This window comes from Solanum stenotomum, unplaced genomic scaffold, assembly GCF_019186545.1.
Source record: "Solanum stenotomum isolate F172 unplaced genomic scaffold, ASM1918654v1 scaffold782, whole genome shotgun sequence".
NCBI lineage: Eukaryota > Viridiplantae > Streptophyta > Magnoliopsida > Solanales > Solanaceae > Solanum > Solanum stenotomum.
Genome location: NW_026036879.1, coordinates 1 through 16,950, shown reverse-complemented (window position 1 = coordinate 16,950; position 16,950 = coordinate 1). Strand labels below are relative to the sequence as shown.

The window sequence follows — 16,950 nt, the reverse complement described above, 5'->3', positions numbered from 1 at the left end:
ATCATTGTTGTCCCAACCACCTTGCATAAAACGATCTACCAGGCGACCTTTATTCACATTACAATTTGGACTAGGAAAATATCTTTGCACAAGCCTACTGGTTTTTGAAGCTGGATAATTAAAATCTTTGACATTTCCTTTACATCTCAAACCAGTAATAATTGCAAAATCTGTGATACTAAATATCAAGACATTCCCTTTGGCATGACGAATGTGAATTTCATTAGCTAGATTGCCCTGCTCAATCTCTAACAGATATAAACACTTGGTAATCTGACCTTGATAGTTGCATTTAGGGATATTAAGGTATGGGGAAAATATGGTATCCTTGAATAACTCAATACCTTGGTCCTTTATTGACAGTACTAAATCTTCAATAAAATTGGAGTTGTAGGTAGGACCAAACTTTAAGCAGTTCATTGGAATATGTTTAATTACATAACTGACATTCTGCAATTACATAAATGATTTTTATCAATCATAAAAAAGTAAATGATACTAAAAAACAAGAAGACATAATATGTACACAAAATCAATCATATTGTATACTTCAATGGAGACTTATCATTAACTATGATTCACAAAACAAAAATCAAACTACATGCAAAATTGTTGAATTAAGCAATTTTCTTATATACAATAATATTCATCTCATTGATACTAAATAACAACTACTTCATAAAAAAAACATAAATGTACACAAATTGAATTGTTCCTTATATACAGTGACCAAAATCTGACCTACAAAAAAAATGTGATTTAAGTACTTAACTTAAATACAGTTCTCTTAACTTTTTATACATTCAGCAATTATCAAATAAAATCATGATTCACAGATGATACTTAATAAAAAAATAAAAAAATTATTTATCGTCAGATTTTTAGGAAAAACAGGGGTAAGATATATAATAAAAATTAGGAAAAATGTATGCTTACATTTGGTAATATTGATCGAACAATGGGTGGGGCAACCTTTCTACCCCTTTTTTGGAGGGTTTTCGGATCTTTTGAAGTAGTTGCATGTACTTTCTTCTTCGATTTTTTCTTGCTAGAACTTGAACTTGTCATGGTTATCGGAATAGCCAACCTTTTAGAACTGAAATCGTTATTATTCGGATCTTCTGAAGAAAACATTAGAGATTATTTAGATGTTAGATGCATAATGGAAGATAAAACGATTGATACAAAATAAAAGAAAAAAAATGGCGGAAATTACAATGAAGAAGATGAAAAACCCTAGTTAGAACTCTGAATCCGGTTTAACAGTGATAGGATTCTTTTCAAATTCATAATTTTTTGAAATTGATAACTGAAATTGTAATGGGAGAGATTGGGGGCGAAATTTAGGGAATGGGAAAGATTTGATTTTGCTTCAAACAAATAAAGTATCGGTTTAGTTGAATTGGGGGAAAATAAGGGATTTTTGTATTTTATTAAAATAGTAGGGAAATATTGATAATAGGTAAAGAAGTGTTGTGTTTTTAAGTAATTTGTCCTTTTTTATTGTAATTGGGAATAAGCCCATTTCTTTTTGGTATTATTTGCTAGTTTAGGACAGGGAATTGGGCCAAAAGCCCACTTATCTTGGGCAAATATTTGATAGCATAAGACATGTACAAAAATGAAGAATTGTGCCAAATATAAATGGGCCAAAAGCCCAAAACTGAATTTGGACCCAAGTGCTGGCTCAGGTACACAGAACCAGACTTGGGCCCAGGACTTCTTCTCCATTTCCTATTTGTTTTAAGGAAAAATTACAAAAATCTCACCTTTTAGTTTACTTATTACAATGATTCCCTATAAGTTTTACAAATCTCCAAAATCCCTCATTTTTTCGCACATCAGATTAGTGTATCTCGCGTATCAGATTAATGTATCAGCGCTTATATTATTATATCTCGCACATCAGATTAGTGTATCATGTATAAAATGTACATCAGATTAGTGTANGTTTTGTATTGTAATTGAGCAATAAGCCCATTTCTTTTTGGTATTATTTGCTAGTTTAGGACAGGGAATTAGGCCAAAATCCAACTTATCTTTTGGCAAATATTTGGTAGCATAGGACATGTACAAAGATGAAGAATTGTGCCAGATATAAATGGGCCAAAAGCCCAAAACTGAATTTAGGCCCAAATGCTGGGCCAGGTGCACAGAACCAGACTTGGCCCAATACTTCTTCTCCATTTCCTATTTGTTTTAATTGCCACTACTTTTTTATTTATTTATTTAATTTCAAGGTTTTTCCCTAAACCAATTTCCCAAAGGATTGCCATTTTGAGTTAACTATTTATATTTTTTTAAAAATAAAATTGAACAAGTGTTTATTTTCTTACTTAAATTACTTTGAAATTTTACTTAGTATATCCTTATAATATTCCCTTTCCCCCTAAAAATGATATTTTAGTCAAGCATGCTTATTTTCTTAAATTTTAGCCAAATATTTTAATTGTCGGATAACCGCATGTAGCGGACATTTCGGGTGCTTTCAAACCCTTCCTGAAATGTTAATATGAATCCTGAACACTCTTTAATATTTTCATTAGAATTTCTGTTTTTAATCTTTTGAAAAAATAATTTTCTTAATTTTTACTATAAAAATTAAGTGGCGACTCTTGAAATCCGTTTTCTATTTTTAAATAAAACAGTATATTTCTCTAATGTATAATGTTCTAATCTGTAACGGTGAATCAGACTTTTCCTTATTTGGTTGTTGGTCTCATCATTTTGGGCTCAATCGACACCATTTTTATAGGTTACTGTATATATCAATTATTAAACAAAATTTAAGTATGATATACATAATTGTTTTATCCTTCATAATATTTAGAATGTGTATAACTGTATAAGTTGTCCTTCATAAATGTCTATCAAATGTATATCTATAATAAAATTTATATAAATAATTAGTATATCAATTATTTAACAAAATTTAAGCATAATATATCCTACAGGACTATCAAAATGTTAGTATCTATAATACTGGACAACTGACTATGAATTATTTAGCAGAATTTAAGCATGATATACGCGGGTTGATTTGTCTATCAAATGTATTACATACTTATATATAAAAAAAAAAAAATGCGCCTCTATAATACTTGTACAATTGACTAGGGGTGTTCACGCCTTTAGAGTTTGGATAAAAATTGATTCAAATCAAAAATATCGAACCAAACGGATTAAATAAACGGAGTTAATTGAGAGTTTGGACTTAGATTTTTAAAAATCAAAAGTATTTGATTTGATTTTGGTTTTGATTTGTTCAACAAATCGAAGAAATAATCAGACCAAATCGAACCGATAAATTATATACATATATTTTATCATTATACATAGATAATATATTATTTTTATAAATAATTTTAAATATTTATATATGTATTCATCAATATTAATTTACGAAAGAAAAAATGTTCAAGACGAGAACGTTTATCATATCGGTTTCACATATATAAGTGTATGATAATTTTTTGTGGGACTATGAATGTCATTGTCTCTTCCTTTCAGGCCAAAATGATGAATTTTGAAGTTTAATTCACAGTAAATTAGTTTTGTTATGTTAATCATTCTAACTATTTCTCATTTTATATGAATTCTTGTCTTTTTTCCTTCTTTGGAATGATTTTTTTATTAATTTTAATTTTTGTGTATGGTTAATAATTGAAAAACCAAACCAAATCAAATCAAAATCGATAACAATCAAACCAATAAATGTATATTATACTTGGTTAGGTTTGGTTTCAATAATTCAAAAATTGATTAAATTAGTTTGGTTTTTATTTCAACCAATAACATGTAGTGTCCCATTTCTTGTGAAACTGCTTTTGATTATGAATTGGCCATTTTACCCTCTCCTTAGCATTTGCATACTTAGTTTGTGTTTCGGGAATAGTTGGTGTGGTCACCGATGCGATTGGGTATGTTTTTGGTGATTTCATCCCTCTTGAGTTGTGAATTCTTAATAGGGTTGACTTCGATCAACATTTAGAGTTTCGAGCGCCGGATGGGATTTTTGTCAGTCCCATCATGTCGGAAAGGTCAAGTTTTAGCTAGTTAGGTGGTTGGTAAGGTGTCTGAGGCCTTGGGTTGAGTTTTTCGACATTTGGGTAAAAAGTTGAGTTTTAACCTTAAGAGTGGTTTGGAGGGTAATTGGGTTATTTGACCTTGTTTTTGGAAATTCAACGATTCCATTGAGTCTGGAATATCAATTCTAATGGAGTAGCATGTCCAGTTTATTTTGATAGGACCCCGAACGATTCCTAGGGGTTCATTCGGAGGCTTTCTATTTGAGTTTGAGTTGCTGGCAGTTTTCTATGCAGGGCATTTTTACCTTCGCGATCGCAATGTGTCTTCTTCGTGGCCCATAGGCTCGCGTCCGCGATAAGCTCCATTTTCTCTAATAAGCCTTCAAGATTGCGGACAAAGTGTCTCGCGATCGCAATGTGTCTTCTTCGTGGCCCATAGGCTCGCGTCCGCGATAAGCTCCATTTTCTCTAATAAGCCTTCAAGATTGCGGACAAAGTGTCTCGCGATCGCAATGTTTCTTCTACGTCTTTCACGATCGCGATGAGTAAAATTCACTTAGAATGAACTCAAATTCGGGATTTCTCACAAAAATCTCATTTTCAAACCCTTGGAGCTTTGGGAGGCGATTGTTAAGTGATTCTTGGTGAATTCTAGGTTAGGGTAAGCTTCTTTTACTTATCTTTATCAATTCCTAGTAATTCCATCTTCCAATAACATCTTTAAATCAAGGTTTTTAAGTAGAGACTTTAGAGGTTTTTCTCAAATGAGAATAATGGTGATTTCTTGATTTCAAGCTCATTTCTTCATCGAATTTATGGGGTTTTAAACCACGATTTCCTTTTGGCTTGTGGAAAGTGTATTTCAATTAAAAATCTGATTTTGCTCTTTGATATTCGAAGTGATATTTTGGACTATTTTACCTCCAATTTCAAAACCCTTCACAATGGGTATCATTGAGCTTCTTTTGATAAACTTTTCCCATTCTTGATAGTTGAGGATCGTTTCGGTTAGCACGTGGTTGATTATTTGCTGCGGTAGAGTTGTTTGGGTGAAGTTTCGTGTAGGTTTGGCCATCCCTCTTTTTAGACTGAGTTGATTAGTAATTAACTTGTTCTTAGGAAGTTAACTATGAAATGAGTAGTCGTATGTGCCTTAGATGTTGGTGAGTGTTGATATCCCTGTTTCAATTCGATTGATGCCTTACTTTGGTGTTAGCATGTGTGGAGGCTTATGTGATACTGTTAACTGTTGTGGAAAGTCTGTGCTTCTTGAGAAAATTGCCCAAGTTAGGGGCTTGAGTTGACTTATGAACATCTTAAAATGAAAGAAATGATTTCTAGTGGTAAAGACTGATTTCAAATAGATTTCTCCACTATCCATATCCTTTGAGAATTCGATGCTATTTGCAAGTCTCAATGGACTGATTATGCCTTGCGTTATATGTGTTGTGATGTTGTTTTAGCTTTAAAACGTGGACACATTGTACATATGATGTTGCGGCATGGATTCTGTAGTTATTGCTTTTACACTTGTTGCATTGTTTCCTTGAATATCTCCATCTTTTCTGTATCTTTACAAAATCTATTCTTCTATATTATGGAAGTCTTCACAAGCAGCTCCAACCTCCAAAGGTATATATTGTTATGAAAAAACAGGTTTCTGCAGATTGAATAGGCAGCTAAGAGCTCAAGAACATTACAGACTTTGGATAGCAGATGCAATTATTCCAGTTAGTAGTGTGAACGAAACAATGTTTAGCTGGACTTTTAGAAGACGGAAAAAATATGTATACGTCAATTGAGTATATGTGATTACATATCTTATGTATCGCTGGACATAAGTTTACGTATACACAACATACAAAATACATAGACGATGTTGATATGTTGTTGGGGATACAATTTGTAATTTTTCAAATATAAGCATCAATATAAGATGCTAGTTGCCACAAGTACAAAGAAACAGACTTCTCTTGGACTAATACAAAAATAACAGCAGAGACTATGTTAGCCAATCCATACGATACAAAATTTCTCCTTTGGATAGACAGGAATTCTTCCTCAACTGCTAGCATCTACAAAGAGTGCTTGCTATGTGACATTTATAAATGGATTACAGATGCTTACCACGAGTACTAAAGATTTTTTACTCAAGATTTTTAACTGCTTAAGGAGAACCAATAATTTTCAAATGTCTTTTTTCCCTTTGAAAACAAAACTACTTTTTTCAAATTTTACAATGAAACATGACCAAACGCCCATTTAGCAAGGCAATTCATAAATCAACAAAGAAGTAAGCAATCAAAAATTAATAATGTCTATTTCACAAGCTAATATGACCATGACTTGACATTCACCCCAACAATCATTTCGGCTCAATTTGGAGATAACCAGAAATGGAGTTCCATATATATATATTGATCAAGGGAACAAAGTGAATATATTAATTACTATACATGTCGGTAAGGGAATGAGCAATCTAGCAGTCCATCCTTCAATCTCCAACATCGAAGCAAGGACTAATGACACCACACTTTTTTAGTCTTCCATTCAGTTCGACAACAATCTTTCCAGACCTATGATCATCGACATACTCAAATTCTCCGATGTAACCTACACATATATACCAACAGTAAGAAAATGATAGGGTGATGCTAGCAATGCATACAGTTAAGATCAAACTAAATTAATAAAGAGAGATTGAAGGCGAAGATTCTGATTTCTAATACATTAAACAACTTTTACGTACCATTGTTTGAGAAAGGGTAGAAGTCACGCTTCCCTTGTTCGTCGAAAAGAGAGCAACAGAAAGATTAAACCAGCAGGCCACACGATATATAGCACGGTGAAAGTCCAGTGAAGGTATAAGATTTTAAGTGGCTCCGTGAAGTTGAGGACACAATTACATGGTGAATGGGCAATGAAGGCACAAAAATATCTTTGTTTCGTATTTCTTGAAATTTTACGGCTATTACAAGACAAAGTGTTTTTCGTCAAGAATTTCTCTATTCATAAGCTCAAACTGAAAAAATTCTCTTATTTAGGATGCAAAAATCACATTCGTCTCGCCACATTTGTTAGTTAAATATTAAGTGAAGAGTTTGAATTGAAATAATATGTTTTCAATAACAGGAACATCAAGTATTGAATCACCCAAAATAAATTGAAATTGCAATTGCAAGATATAATATAATAGCTTCTTAGTTTTATATATCAATACAGTACAAGCAGTTGGTGCATCTTAGCAAAAACCACCACCCCCAAACAAAAAATTATAATCCCAGTAATCATCATGAGCATTATGTTGACTTCCTTCATGGTAACATCTAGATTGATGAGTTTGAACCAACGATTCATCAGGTTGAACTTCTGTATTATAGCCCACTCCATACAGGACTTGACGCATATGACAAGTGGTGTGTGGATTGCCATCCTGAAAATTACCATTTCCCATGGGTGGACTATATTGTTGACCCGCTGGTGTAAACGTTTGTCCTCCATATCGCACTACCTGCGATCCATTTCTTAATTCATTGAACATGGTCTCCGGCCAAAATCCAATACTAAACATAGATTGTATGTAAAGATAATAGTCTGCAAAAATAAATAACATCAGAGTTACAACAACTACATATATACTTGCTGATATTAATATTTCAAAGTAATTTTAATTACCTTGATCCTTGTAGATCTGAATTAGCAATTCTTCGTCATCATACATTGGCCTAGAGATTTTTGGGAAAGCATAATCGATTGGTACTTCAGTGTCAAGTTGAACAAATCCTGGACAAATATTATTGTAACATCCTGTTTTCTGGCCGCCATCTGTCTATGTAACTCAAAAAAAAAATGAAATTTACTTATTCTACATGCTTTTGAATTATTTCTTTTATAAAAATACCAATTAATTTCTAATATACTTACTGTCCAATGGGAGTATAACCGAGTCCGGCTATCACCGTATAGTTGTGGATGTACCTAAACCAAACAAACATCATAACTTTAGGAAATCGAATCGTCAAAAAATACTTAATAGGTTCAAATCATTAATTTGATATAAAAACTTACAATCCATCCGGCTTGTATTTGCTCGAAATTTTTCGCATTATCTGCACTTTGATGAAATACTGTTGCAGAACTATATTGGCCAAGTCCATTTACGTGTAGATTATACAAAGTAACAGTGGCTGTGGCACTTGTAAAACTTTTTATTTCTGGAGATGCATTTATACTAATTCCTGCAAACTGAAGTATAGTATTACATTAAATTAATTAGAATAACTATTTGAAATTGAATTTGTTGAGTATTAATGATAAATTTTAATAATTAAAGAAGTAGTTACATCGATGATATCTTCAGCAAGGAATTTATTTGTCATGCTTAAGGAGGCATCTTTGGCATTTTGGAGTTGTTCTTGTGTCAATCGTCGAATAGGGACCGTTCCAATCGGACAACCTTTTTTATTCAACCACAACTCTTCTGCCTTAAAATAAATATTTTCATCTTTTTGCAATCGCTTGGCTTTGACTGATCTTTGTTTTTCTAGCTCCTTAGCAATTGTCATCTATTGTTTCGAAAATCCCCATACGTGCAGAAAAAAATGATGAATTTCAAAGAAAATACAAGTAAAATTATATTCAAGTAAACATAAAATATTACTGAAAATAAATGCATGTAAGGGTTATATTTTAATGACAATGATAAGAGTTAATCAAAGAGTGATCGGTTAAACATTTTTCTCAAAAAGTTACACTACATATATTATATATAAACTTTAAGTTTATACTTAATTATATATTAAATCTTAAACATTCTCAACAAAATTCTTCGATTCACTAATTAATTGGATGTTTATATGAAATAGTCAAATGCTAGTTTATTAAGAATCTGATTTTAATTATGAATTAACTACATCTTGTAAAGAAATAGATTGGGGCTAACCGAACCCTATAATAAGATAACTTGTGTGGATCTATAAATTAGTAACATTTTGGGAAGACATCTTATGTCAATTACTAGTATTAGATTTTTCTTTTCAAATTGTTAAGAAATGTATAAATTATTTATATCAAAATTCAGAAATTCATAAGTTTCAAAACTTGATTCCACCTTTGATAAAAATACAAAACGTTGCAAACAGCAGAATTGTGTTTTATCAGCTTTTGTTTGTTAAAAGAAAAGAAGAAAAAATAAGTTAAGTTGTATGAGTATAAATCTTTCACCTTGATTCTTTCTTTGTGCGGCATCGGGTGCAAAAGAGTTGGTTGTTTATAAACATCCACACAATCATAAATATCTCCGTGAATAGTCTGAAAACATAAATTAATTTCACTACAAATTATTCATTAAAAATAAGGGCGTATAAAATTTGCTATGAAAGATATGAAAATTATACCTCAAGGACGAGATCTGCATTTCGACTAGACCCATAGCCTTCAACCAAATAAAAGGCAATGGTGGTCCAAACTAAAATGATGAAGCATAGAGTTGTAAATATCAATGTCATCTTTGTTTTTCATTATATTTCTGAAATAACTTAAATATATATACATGGTATGCAATCTGATTATCTAAATCTAAGATTTAAATGATGAGTAATATTCAAATATAATTAATAATATTAATTCCTAATTTATCCATTGTACAAATATTCTCCAAATTAATTAGTATCCACTGAATGTGGACAATAAAATTATGCTATCAATTTATTGTTAGTAAAACTATAGAGTATTTTCATATATTATAAATATTTAAATAATAATAACAAAAAAAATTAGGATTACAGTTTTAAAAGATTTGATTTAAATGACTTTAATATTCAAATATAATGAATAATATTATTACGAAATTTAGTCATTGCACAAATATTCTCTAAATTAACTAGTATCTTTGATAGTAGTCAACAAAATTATATACTATCAGTTTATTTTTAGAAATATTATAAAGTATTTTCATATATTATTAATATTTAAATAACATTAATAAAACGATATAATAATTTTTTTTGTTATTTTATTTAAATAATAATAATATGTGAAAATACTTCCTAATATTTCTAAAAATAAACAGATACTGTAATTTTGATATTTGCTTGTCCGTGGATACTAGTTAGTTTCTTCTTTTCTGGTACATTCCTTTGTTATTCATATCCTAGTATATGTTAACACCCAATTTTGGACCTCCACATTATAGATTAATCATCGAACTTCTTCAATTTCAAATGATTTAAAATAATTAGTTTTATAAAATTTCAAAAAAATATATATAATATAGTTTGCAAGTTATTTTAAATAGATTTGGTACTTTTTATAATTTTCAAATAATGTATATTATTTTTATATAATTAGTATATTTTATGGATATTCAAAAATCATCTCAAAAAGATTTTATTTTAATTAAAAATTCAATTAAATTAGTTTAATTTAATTTATATTTATAATTTTAAGTTATTTAGTTTAATTATTTTATTTCGTCAATTTAAGAAGCTTGTTAATTAATTAATCTTAATTCATCGTGTTTAATTTCTAGCCAGATTCACTGAATTAACTCAATTCGGCTATGTTTTGAATTCTATATTGCTACACTTGCAATCCATTTAGCCATTTGTATTTGCAAATCTAACCTTTTTAACCTTATCTTAATACAATTTTCCAACCAAAATTGGGCCAATTCAGCCGACCCATCAGACCAACACAAATCCAATAATCCATTCTATCAATTTTCCTCAATTGCAGTAGCCCACTTCATAATATACTACCAACCCATCCCAATTCCAATTCTCCAGCAGCATACAACGCCGACCAATAGGATTCAATTTTGCTTTGTCTTTGCTCGCGTATGCCTCTGTTTAGTTCGTCGGAATCGTTGGGGTTTGGGGTTGGTCGTGGAAGGCTCTTCGCTAGCTCGTTCGTCCTGAATTCGCTGCTCCACAAGAGGTAATAAACTCACCTTTTCTTTGTCTGATGTCTATCAATTTCTATTTTTTGGGTAGTAATCTATTCTAGCCTTATCTTGTCTTAATCCTTTTCGTCTTTTCTTGCATGAACTCCCTCGATTGAGTCCATCGGACTCCATAGGTTCTCCCTTGCATCTTCAAAATGGGCCATGGAGGCCCAACCGCTTCTCTTTATCAAGTCAGCCAGTGGTGAAATAATGAACAGGTCCTGGAGTTGAAAATATGCAGCATATACACTGATATACAGTGTGATACAGTCCTCATATACAACTGAAATGGGCCAAAAGCCCTCTTGAAATTTCCAGCTTCGTTTTTTATTGTAAAAATTAGGCAAATGACATAGTATAGGAAAGAAATTACTTCCTTTCCCTACTCTTTCATTAATTACCAAAAATCCCTTATTTAGTGTTTTCCGGATACATAAAATAGGAGCGTTGATACTTTAATTTATAACGCGCTGATACTTAAATTAGTAAGTTGTTGTTATCAGTTTAATGCGTTAAATAAGAGATTAAAAACTGAAATTATAATTGACTCCCACAAATCACGGTTACGTTTATTCCTTCAACCAATCAATAGTTCATAATCGTCTAACTAAATTTTTTTTTTAATTTCAAATCACGCTTATTTTTTACTTTTTTTAATCCTCTAACGTTCTCCCTGTTTTTCGAAAAAACAATAAAAGTTTTATCTCTCTCAAATTTGGAACGCTGTTTTGTGAAGATTCGACATGAATATTTTGATCTTGTTAAGGCATTCTGGATCATGGGAAAGCGATGTTAGATACGAACGATACATAAGTGATGGTATAGTGGTTTGTGAAAATATTTCGTTTGTGAATCTTATTTCAGCAATTACAGCTGAATTGGGTATTGATGAATTCAAAAAAAACATTGAGGTCAGATACGTTGTTGAAGGAAATTCGTCTCCATTGTGTATTCGGAATGATATGGGGGTGAAATTGTACATAGTAATTAAGAAACATGAGGTGGGATTCGGTATGTATCCTCTATGCATTGATACCTCTGATAGAAGTGATGAAGAGATACAAAATTTCGATGCAACAACAGGTGCAATCGTGTGTGTTGAGGGTGGAAAAAGCGACGCAAAGGCTCTAACCATTGTTAAATCAAAAATTGGTGATTTATACTACATACCAAAAATGGAGGTGAAGAATTATATATCAGATACAAATATTTCTGTTGTTGAAGTGAAACAAATGTACAAGGATAAGGCAACTCTAAAGGCTGTAATGGAAAAATACAAAATAAAGAATAGCTTCAATTTTAAGGTTAAAAGATCTGATAACAAAAGGTATGTGAAAAAATTATCTGATAATTTTTTTCATTTTTTTTATAGTGTTTGTTAATATGTTTACCATGACACTGATAACATGTGTTACGTGCCGTCGTAGGTGTTACGTATCATGTTCGTTTTGAATTGCTTATGGTTATTTATGTATACATTTAGAATGGTAGATGAAAAATGATTAGTTTGAAAATTGTGAGCAATGGATACAATAAATTATCATATTTAGTGAATTTTGAATTGGGTATCAAATTTGCATCTGAACATGATTGAATGTGTACTCATTAAACTTTCTGGTATAATAATATATTTTGTGTTGTTCTTCTGTTTTAATTTATGTATTAGTACATTAAACATGATCAAGTAACAAATATATATGGTGTAATTGCAGCTACGTATTAGTCTGTTATTCAGATGATTGTTGTTGGAAATTGAAGGCCTCTGTTAGGAAAAATTCAGACATATTCAAAGTTAGATACTTTAATAGTGAACATAGATGTCCATTGAGGGATATGGTATTAAGTAAGGTACAAGCTACTATTGGGTTTGTTAGTGGTGTGACAGCTCCAATATTGGGGAATCATAAAAGGAAACATACTCCCAACGATATAATTACTGATATTAGGGCACTATATGGAGTTGAAATTTCTTACCAGCAAGCATGGAGGTCTAAAGAGCAAGCATTGAAAATGATCAGGGGAAAGCCTGTTGATGGATATAAACAGCTGCCAAGATACATATATATATTGGAAACTGTGTATCCAAATTCATATATAAGGATGCACAAGTCAGAAAAAAATGAGTTTATGTATCTATTCATATCATTAAGGTCAATGATGAGAGGGTTTGAATTATGTAGGCCTGTTGTTGTTGTTGATGCTTCACATCTTAGCGGAGCTTATCGAGGGACATTTGTATCGGCAAGTACACTCGATGGGGCAGGTATATTAGGTTGTTTATGAATTTATTTATTTTTTGAAGTAACTTTAATATTCTACAATATATAGAATAATTTTGAACTAGAACATATATGATACTAAATAACTTCATATCATTAAATATATTTTGAACTAGAACGTATATGATACTAAATAACTTTATATCATTAAGGCCAATGATGAGAGGGTTTGAGTTTTGGAAATTAATGTTTTGTGTTTCTATGTTAGGTTGCATATTGCCTTTAGCTTATGGAATTGTTGACACGGAAAATGATTGTTCATGGATATGGTTCTTTCAACAGTTTAAAAATGCATTTGGTGAGAGAGATAAAATGTGTGTTGTATCTGACAGAAATGAAAGCATAAAGAAGGGTGTAAGTATTGTTTTTCCAAATGTTCCTCATTTTGCATACATATGGCACTTCTGGAAAAATGTTTGTTCAAACTTTAGGAGAAGCAGGTCCATACTACGTGATCTGTTTTATTCCATGGCAAAGGCTTATAGAAAAGAGGATTTTGAAAAATTTATGGCTAAATTGGAAAAAATAGATGGCAGAGTAAAGGAGTATCTTAAAGATGTTGGGTATGAGAGGTGGTCTAGGTCTCATGCAACAGTGAACCGTGGAAGAATGATGACTTCAAATATAGCTGAATGTATCAATGGTTGCCTTGTTGATGCACGACAACTACCTGTTATAGACTTTCTGGAAGAAGCTAGAATTCTATTTGGTTCTTGGAATTGCAAAAATGGAGAAATAGCATCTTATACAAAGGAAACATTAGGGAGGAGATTTGAAGAAATATTGATTATAAACGCTTCAAAATGTGCAACAATGAAGGTACATATTTATCTTACAAGTATTATGTATCTAACTTTACTTCTAATTATATTGTTGTGTATACCAAATGAAAAAACATGTGATATATCTCTAATTTGTAAACAATTGCAGGTTGTTGCATCTTCTGAGTTTATTTTTTCAGTGTATGAAGGTGGGATAAGATACATTGTTTGTCTTGAGAGAAAAACATGTTCATGTGGTAGATTTCAACATGACGAGATACCTTGTGCGCACGCAATGGCCATTTTGAAGAAGAAGAATATTAAAGATGTACACCCCTACTGCTCTGATTACTATAAACATGATGCATTAGCAAATACTTATGCAGTTCCAATGGAACCAATGCCAGACAAAAATGATTGGACAGCTCTGGAATGTGTTTTGAAAGAAGTCGTCTTGCCACCAAGATACAAAAAAATGCCTGGTAGACCAAGAAAAAAGAGGAAGAAAAATCCTGACGAAAAGCTAAGCACAAAAACGAATTGTTGTGGACGTTGTGGACAAGAAGGTCACAATATAAGAACATGTACTTTCTTTCCAAAAAATTCTTGAAGATTACTTTTAAGGATTTTCCTGCTTCATGTGTACTAAGTTTCTGGATATTTTGAATATGCTAATATGATATTATCATTTGGTTTGATTTTAACTTTATCTAAATGTTACAAGAGACAAACTGTTGTTTGATACTAAAATATATTGCGATAAGCTGTTTTATACCTAGTGCATAACAGATTGTATCTAACAACTAAGTTATGTGATGTTTTATTTAGTATCATATACGTTCTAGTTCAAAATATATTTTGGATAAATTGTGTATCATATAAGTAATAATTATTTGGATATTTTGTATCTGATACACAATAGGATATTACCTTTATATCTTTATATAAAAATTTGTTACAAGATTCAACATGTTAAATGATACTAAATATATTGAAACTTAATTGTTTTTGTACCAATTGTAACATATTATTTGATAGTAATTGTGTATCATATACATAATAATTGAATGGATATTGTGTATCTGAAAATAATATGTTATCATAATTTGTGATTTGCATCAAGGCCACCACATGTTTTAATAGATACTAAATAAATTGAAAATTAGTTGTGGACCCAATTATGGAATATATAGTATCATATATTATGTATATGATAGTTATATTGTAGCGGCAGTATTGGTGTATAAGATACATAAATTGGAAAAATAATTAAAATTGAAATACAATTTTTGACAAAAACAGTCTTCAAATTAATAAATACTTAGAAAAACAGTGTTGGAAGGGAAGGAATATTACAAAATACTAATTAATCGTATCTTCCACACAATACTAAAACATAACTATTCTATATTAATCAGTCCACATTCTGCAGGTATAGTGTAGAAACTCTTGGGCCTTGTAGGATCATCGTTATCGCTAACATATTCCGCCTTGAACTTGTCCATACCGTACTTCCATAAGAGTGTAGCATATCTATTGCGAAGATAGTCACTCCGAAAACTTATAGCTGGAATGCTGATTTCATCGCTCAAATATTCAACAAAAGCAACTACATACATTCCACAATCACTGCAAACAAAAAGTAGATAAAAAAGTGAATTAAATATGTAAGTAAACAAATTATTTTACAATACTAACAGCTATCACTTTGTTGTTGCATAATGTCTTGAACATATTCCACCTCAAACGAATGTTGTGGACCCAACAGTTCACCAGTTTCCTTGTCTTTGTACGCCTCCATTGATGCCCAATCAGTTCTTCCCGTTTTATCAAAGAACCCACTATCATGAAGATAGTTTGGAAGCATTACAGACAACTTCTTTATCTCTTTTGCATAAACTTTTTTCCTTGATACCATAGACGAGTCATATACTCGTATTAACCTTTCCTTTAAAACAACCACAGCCAACACCCAATGAAAATCTTCGCCACAATTAACTGGAATATAAACCTCATCTACTAGATGCCATGGTAAAGCAGCTGGGATCAAAAACCCACTTGTGATGTCTTTGATAGACCTTTCATAAGCAAATACCGTAACACCACGATCAATATGTTCCTGTGTACTAAAAGTATCATCTGCAGGAGAGCAATGATACCTCTTGTATACAATGTCAATATATGACTTCAACAAACAGTTGATCGTAGTGTATAACTACTGATCCATGCTTCTTAATTTTGACTTCTTACGTAGATAATAAAAAATTACTTCTTCGCATGTGTTCTGAGGAGTCCCTTTTGTATCCACTCTAAGAACTCTTGCATTAAACCTGACGAGAGTTGATATGTGATACGACAATCTTCAAATGGAGTGTACGGGCGGATGTCATCGTCTATTTTCTCCTTGCCCTTATCACTTGATCCAAAAGAATTCACATAGGGAGACTGCAAAACCTTTGAAGGCATTCTGTTACGAGGAGCTGGAGTTTTTGTATTTGTATTCGGTGCATGCTCATCTCCTGGAAGTTGGGTGGGTATCTAGCTGTTAGATAGAAAATCATCACCTTCGGTTAGGTGGAGTACACTCAGAGGTTTGACATTAATTGGCTGGTTTGGAAGTCCATATACAAGTGCATCTACAGCTAATTCGGTTCCGGACGAAATGGAGGCCGATGTAGTAGAATCTTATATGATGTCAAGTAAATAACAAAAATATTACAATTTTCATAAAAAAAAATAATGCCATATCAGGGAACTGTTTGCATTTTCCAGTAACAAATTACAATCATACCGATGTATTAACAACTGCTGAATTTGAAGCATGTTTTTCGAATTCTTGTTGAATTGTATTTGCACCATCATCCTAATAAAGAGAATATCATATACTATTATGTTTTTTTTTTCAAAATTGATTAATGTATAATAATAAAAACACTTTT

At 31.4% G+C, this 16,950-nt stretch overlaps 3 protein-coding genes across 3 annotated transcripts; 2 read left to right on the top strand and 1 right to left on the bottom strand.

Annotated features, from left to right (window-relative positions):
• Positions 1–7,269: 7,269 nt before the first annotated feature.
• Positions 7,270–9,535, bottom strand: LOC125853025 (uncharacterized). Its single transcript, XM_049532705.1, has 7 exons — positions 9,425–9,535; positions 9,252–9,338; positions 8,372–8,593; positions 8,097–8,273; positions 7,953–8,006; positions 7,704–7,857; positions 7,270–7,622 (listed from the first exon to the last, which is right to left on the bottom strand). Exons 1-7 carry the CDS (start codon positions 9,533–9,535, stop codon positions 7,270–7,272), a joined length of 1,158 nt encoding a protein of 385 aa, XP_049388662.1.
• Positions 9,536–11,714: 2,179 nt separating this feature from the next.
• LOC125853027 (uncharacterized) lies at positions 11,715–13,705 on the top strand. Its single transcript, XM_049532708.1, has 4 exons — positions 11,715–12,298; positions 12,684–13,234; positions 13,459–13,604; positions 13,682–13,705. The coding sequence occupies exons 1-4, from the start codon at positions 11,715–11,717 to the stop codon at positions 13,703–13,705; spliced, it is 1,305 nt and encodes a 434-aa protein (XP_049388665.1).
• Positions 13,706–13,718: 13 nt separating this feature from the next.
• On the top strand, positions 13,719–14,659 carry LOC125853026 (uncharacterized). The gene is made up of 2 exons (XM_049532707.1): positions 13,719–14,069; positions 14,181–14,659. Exons 1-2 carry the CDS (start codon positions 13,719–13,721, stop codon positions 14,619–14,621), a joined length of 792 nt encoding a protein of 263 aa, XP_049388664.1. The 3' UTR covers positions 14,622–14,659.
• The last annotated feature ends 2,291 nt before the right edge of the window (positions 14,660–16,950 follow it).